The sequence below is a fragment of the Aegilops tauschii genome, chromosome 1 (assembly GCF_002575655.3).
Source record: "Aegilops tauschii subsp. strangulata cultivar AL8/78 chromosome 1, Aet v6.0, whole genome shotgun sequence".
NCBI lineage: Eukaryota > Viridiplantae > Streptophyta > Magnoliopsida > Poales > Poaceae > Aegilops > Aegilops tauschii.
Window position 1 is genome coordinate 117,026,901 of NC_053035.3, and position 5,227 is coordinate 117,032,127.

The 5,227-nt window shown below is 44.3% G+C and overlaps 1 protein-coding gene across 1 annotated transcript; it reads right to left on the reverse strand.

Moving 5' to 3' along the window:
* Window positions 1–273: 273 nt before the first annotated feature.
* Window positions 274–3,065, reverse strand: LOC141027783 (protein FAR1-RELATED SEQUENCE 1-like). Its single transcript, XM_073505190.1, has 5 exons — window positions 2,834–3,065; window positions 2,065–2,473; window positions 1,374–1,549; window positions 937–1,226; window positions 274–282 (listed from the first exon to the last, which is right to left on the reverse strand). The coding sequence occupies exons 1-5, from the start codon at window positions 3,063–3,065 to the stop codon at window positions 274–276; spliced, it is 1,116 nt and encodes a 371-aa protein (XP_073361291.1).
* Between the last annotated feature and the right edge of the window lie 2,162 nt (window positions 3,066–5,227).

Here is a 5,227-nt window from a genome sequence, read left to right on the forward strand (position 1 = left end):
CGTGGTGCTCCATACCGAACGCCTACCTTACATTCTGTTGCCGAGGAATGTAAGGTATTACCTTGTTCTTTCAAAACTATGTCCATGTACTATGCTATGACTGCATCTCCCCGTAGCCTAGTATATAGTGGTGGCGTGTGAGCGATATTTGAATATTTTGTAATATATGTGTGGATGTGAACCTACTTAGGTGTGATAGCAGATACGTTTATGTTTTTCAGTATTATTATGCGTTCGTGGTTTGGTAGTACCACTTTGGTGTTTTGAATGCGTCTATGATGTCTGAAAACATGGCAAATGTAGTTGATCAGTCACGGTTAGTGAAAGTTATCGTTCTTTTTCGTTTTACTTTTTGGTTTTTTTGCATTGCTAACTATATCGGCTAGCATGGTAGTTTGTACGCAGCCGTAACCTTGCGGTTTTTGCACGTGATCATTTCAACTTGTTTTCCATAGTTTGCACACAATACAATATGTGTGGACTAAAATGTGTTGACTGAACACGGAAATCTATGCGATGGCCGACTCAGTATAAATAACATGGCATATTCAGTAGACCTAACATGGCAGATTCAGTAGAACAGGCATGGCAGATTGAGTATAAAAGGCATGGCAGATTCAGTAGAAAAGGTATGGCAGATTTAGTTGAAATAACATGGCAAATTCAGTACCACACACGTGGCAACTGCAGTCATTCATTCATGGCATTTCCCTTCAGATTCTGATGCCCCTCAAGAGTCATTCTCCCATTTTTAAAATTTAGAACATCTAGCTTACAAAAAATGTCACCAACAACCAAGTCACAGTGCTTCAATGTTGCTTATGGATTGCCCGTCCCTTTCTTTGTTTTCTTGTGTTTTGCTTGAATCTCCAATCCCGATTTGTATCTTATCTCTTTTGGACGCCCCTTTGTGATGGAATGGGGCGGGTTCCTGACCTGGGTTTGTGTGCTTGCTGTTCCAGATCCTACCTCTGAATTTTCAGATGATGGCCCCGTGGACGAAGGCACACTTGAGGTGCGGGGGAACCTGTGTAAGGCTTCCTCAGCTTTCCTCTTCTTGATCTCATCAAGCTCTCTTTTCAGGGCCTTCCTGTGTTTTTCTGCAACCCTCGTTGTCTCATCACTCTTGCACGCTTCATCTATTAGTTCAGCATAGTTCTTTGTCAACACAACGTGCCTCATGGCTTCCATGGTTGACTCTGGTCTCTCATCATGCACAGCGAAAACTGCATTTGATGTTTGTGGCCCCAATGTGTCGTCAGCGTCCCAAGTCCATCGCCGCCGTATGAAATGGCGGGGCATTCGTGTCACCGCGTTCATGTCCATTACTTTTAGTATGTGACAACACACAATCCTGTCCCGTTCGAATTTACAGCATTGGCAGTAGTATTTGCCTTTGCTTATCGAGGCCTTCACAAAGTAGTTCCTTCCTTTGTCTGGGTCTTCAGGTTCTGAATCCGACATGCCCAAGAGAGAACACACCTTGAACGTATGTCCGTCCACTTGGTAAGCCGTGTACATGCTGGCACACTTTATTTCTTCCTGGAATCTGCAAGTTTTTTGTGGTTTTGTTAAACTCTTATATGATGTTTGTAGCACCTTATGTTGATGTAGGCTGTAACGTAGGAATGGCATCTAAAATGAATGATGGTATGGGAATCCTGATTTTTTGTCCACATCTGTTCTTGTGTTGTTTGTTTCCATATGGCAACTGCATGATATTTTTCACATGGCAAATGCATAACATTTTAATTTTCAAGTGCATTCCATACCATCATGGCAAATGGAACTACAGTTCATTAAACATGGCAACTATAGTTGATCTCACACGGCAACTACAGTTCATTAAACATGGCAACTACAGTTCATTAAACATGGCAACTGTAGTTGACTTCACACGACAACTACAGTTCATTAAACATGGCAACTGCATATCATGATTACCCTGTACTCAATGGCTACTTTCAACATATCAGCATTTCAAAAAAGTTGGCAACTGCATTGCATTCTATATTGCACCTACTACCTTGATGCTTGTGCAAATAAGACGGAAACACAACTGACTTGCTAAAATTCTTGTTGGTATATGTCTTGCTCATCTGCCTCTCCATTGGTAAATATGTTAGCAATTTAGGCTGCTTGAGCGCGGTGTTTGCTTCTTGCTGTAGCTTAGATCCCAGTATTTTTTGTTGCAAAGTTGTGTATTGCTTGGCAAACTGCAGCAATGAGTTGCCAGGGCTCACGTACCGCTTCAGAACAGCATTGAACCCCTCGCTGCGCTGCGTAGTCTGCAGAAATGGGAAGAAGCACTGCATGAAGTAGGCCGGCACCCAGTACATTCGCTTCTCCCACAGGCTAGCAAGTGTCTCGTTGTCTTGGACTTGATATGTTTCAATCATAGCCATCCAGCTCCGTTCAAACTCCTCCACCGTCAAGCTGTGGTCCACGCACAGCTCGAATGCCTTGTGCAGCTCTAGACGGTCAGCAAAGAACGGTCCTAGCGTCTCCTCAGCCTTCTTTATAATGTGCTACCTGCAGTGCCTGTGCACTACCAACGGAAAGACCTCCTCTATGCCTGCACGCATGCTAAAATCCTGGTCTATTATTATGTTCATCGGAGCAAGTCCACCCATGCACTCCAAGAAGGTTTTGAACAGCCAAGTGTACCCATCTGTGTCTTCGTTCCGAATGAGCCCGCATCCGAACTGAAATGACTGATTGTGGTTATTTATTCCTATGAATGGAGCACACGGCATCTTGTACATATTAGTGAGATATGTCGCATCGAACGAAATGCAATCTCGGAAATGTTTGTAGGCTCTTCTTGCAGCACCATCCACCCAATACATGTTCCTGACCCAGTCCTCATCGTCCAATCTTATCCTATAGAAGAAATCTGGATCTGCTTTCGCTTTCTCATCGAAGTAGGCTATCGTGTCTTCTATGTCAGCCAACCTGCTCTCTCTACGGTACTTTGCCTTTAGGTTTGTGATGTCTGTTGGTATGTAGGGCATGCTACTCAGAGTTCCATTTTTGTTGTGGATCATGGACATTATCTGGACCATTCTTGATGGACTGACATTACAATCATGTAGCAGCTTTATGAATTTCTTCTCGAGGGGGGTGAATCCTCTGTGGGCAGTCAGAAATTTTACCAAGTCAAACTTGTTTATGAGTTCGTGGTTGTGCTCGTCAAAATATTCAGTGACCACCCACCGTGCTCCATCTACGTTTAGCTTACACCGGACAGGGCATTCCGTCTTGACAATGATACCTCTCTTTCGTTCCGGAATGACAGGCGCAACACCTTTACCCTTCTTGTTCCTTCATGCCTTGTAGCACCTCATCTCACCTCTGCTGTACTCGTTACTTTTTTTAATTTTCCTATGGTATTCAGTGTTGACCGCAAACCCATGGAACATTGCATATCTCTGGTAGAATTCCTTGGCATCTTCGAACGAATCAAATCTCTGCCCAACATGCGGTGGCTGAGGTACCATGATTTCTGATTGCCCACCATCTTCAACCCCTTGTGCTTCGTCATCAGTTTCTTCATTCACTTAAGTATCGGCGGCTGTTTCATCTGCTTGAGTGTTGCTTGTGTTGGTGTGCAAAGGTGTGCTTGTCGGCATTGCTGGAACGATTGCCATTTTCGACACTGACTCTGCATTGTTTGTGGCATGATTGTTGGCTGGCTGGTGGAACGCTTCTTCGGTGTGCTCAGAGGTTCCCGCAGTAGATGTCCCCGCGCCGCTGTTGATTGTAGTTGAAGGTCCTACAATAAAAAAACAGGTACGAGTGTAAGCATTTGCTTGAATGGCATGTTTATCGTAACGGAATACATCAACTGCATGTGATTTGGCATGACATCATTCACACAGCAAGCCGCGGAATCTGCATATGGCCATGCATGGCAACTGTAGTTCTCCAGTTATGACAGCTACAATCCAACAAACATGGCAACTACTGTTGCCAAGACATGGCAACCAGCGTCTTTTAGCATCAAAATTTTGATTCTATAGCCATGGCAGCTACAGTCCAACATACATGGCACCTACTGTTGCCAAGACATGGCAACCAGTATCTTCTAGCATCAAAACTTGTATTCTAGGTTCGAGCTCACTAGGCAAATGCGATAAATCATGAATGTTGCACACAATCATATAGCAATTGGCAAATGCCGAAGACAATAGATGACTCTTTTGCACACGACCACTTGGTAGTATTTTTGTTTGTTTTTTCCACCGTCACCGCGACAAATCTACTTTTCCTCCCATGCTTTTCCCACAAAAGCAAATGCACTACTGTTTTCCTGGTTCACATTTTTTTACCTTGTTGTGCCGCATGTGCTGAGCTTATCTGCTTTGTCATTCCAATTTGATGTGCTCTATCTGCAATAGCGCTGTCCTGCAACTGTGAAGCTTGCCATGAGACGTTTGCCGATGTGGATCCACCATAACAACCTGTGATCATGTTAGCAGTTGGTCAATGCATGGCAACTGTAGTTTGTACAACATGGCACATGTAGCGGTGCATCCATGCCACACAAATTTGTTCACACATGTCATCCACAGTTTGTTTAGACATTTGCAATCACATTTTATGACACATGGCAACTGCAGGTGTCCAGGCATGGCAACTGCAGGTGTCTGGGCATGGCAATGCAGTTGTCCATGCATGGAAACTGGAGCTGTCCAGGCATGGCAACCCCAATGTCATCTATGTTCCTTCTCCTAATTCACCGTCCACAACTTCACTTCATGGACTAACCTGCGTACGACGTTGATGGCAGGTAAATGGTTGCCGCCTGATGCCACATGCTGCATGAAGGTCCTACATTTTTTCCCATATAACTTGTGAGTCTTTTTGCCATCCTTGCAGGTTTAATTTCATGTCCACACCAGTATGTTTCCTTTTCGTATGTGGTACCTTGATTTGCCACATTAGCTACTTGAAGTTGGTCGCCCGTACATTTGTCAGCGTTAGCGCCCTGTGATTGAACTTGCCATGGTGCCCCCTGAGTGTGGTTTGGTCATAAGAACCTGCGAAAAATGACATTGTAGGACATAAGTAGAATGGCATCTTCCTCGTCACAAACATGGCAATTGTTCCTTTTTTTTATCATGCATCATACCGATGCCCGCGTACTGCTCTAGTAGTGGCAGCAACGGCCCTGCAGAAATGAGTTGATTGTACTCTGCTATATCCCAAGGGGGCGTTTCCGGCC

What these genes read in the sequence shown, in the direction of transcription:
- LOC141027783 (XM_073505190.1), bottom strand. Translation starts at nt 3,065, where the DNA reads ATGGTCCAGATAATGTCCATGATCCACAACAAAAATGGAACTCTGAGT. An exon ending in GAACATGTATTGGGTGGATG is followed by an intron (nt 2,474 to 2,833) that starts GTGCTGCAAGAA and finishes CTGACCGTCTAG; the next exon opens with AGCTGCACAAGGCATTCGAG. An exon ending in ACCAACAAGAATTTTAGCAA is followed by an intron (nt 1,550 to 2,064) that starts GTCAGTTGTGTT and finishes AAAAACTTGCAG; the next exon opens with ATTCCAGGAAGAAATAAAGT.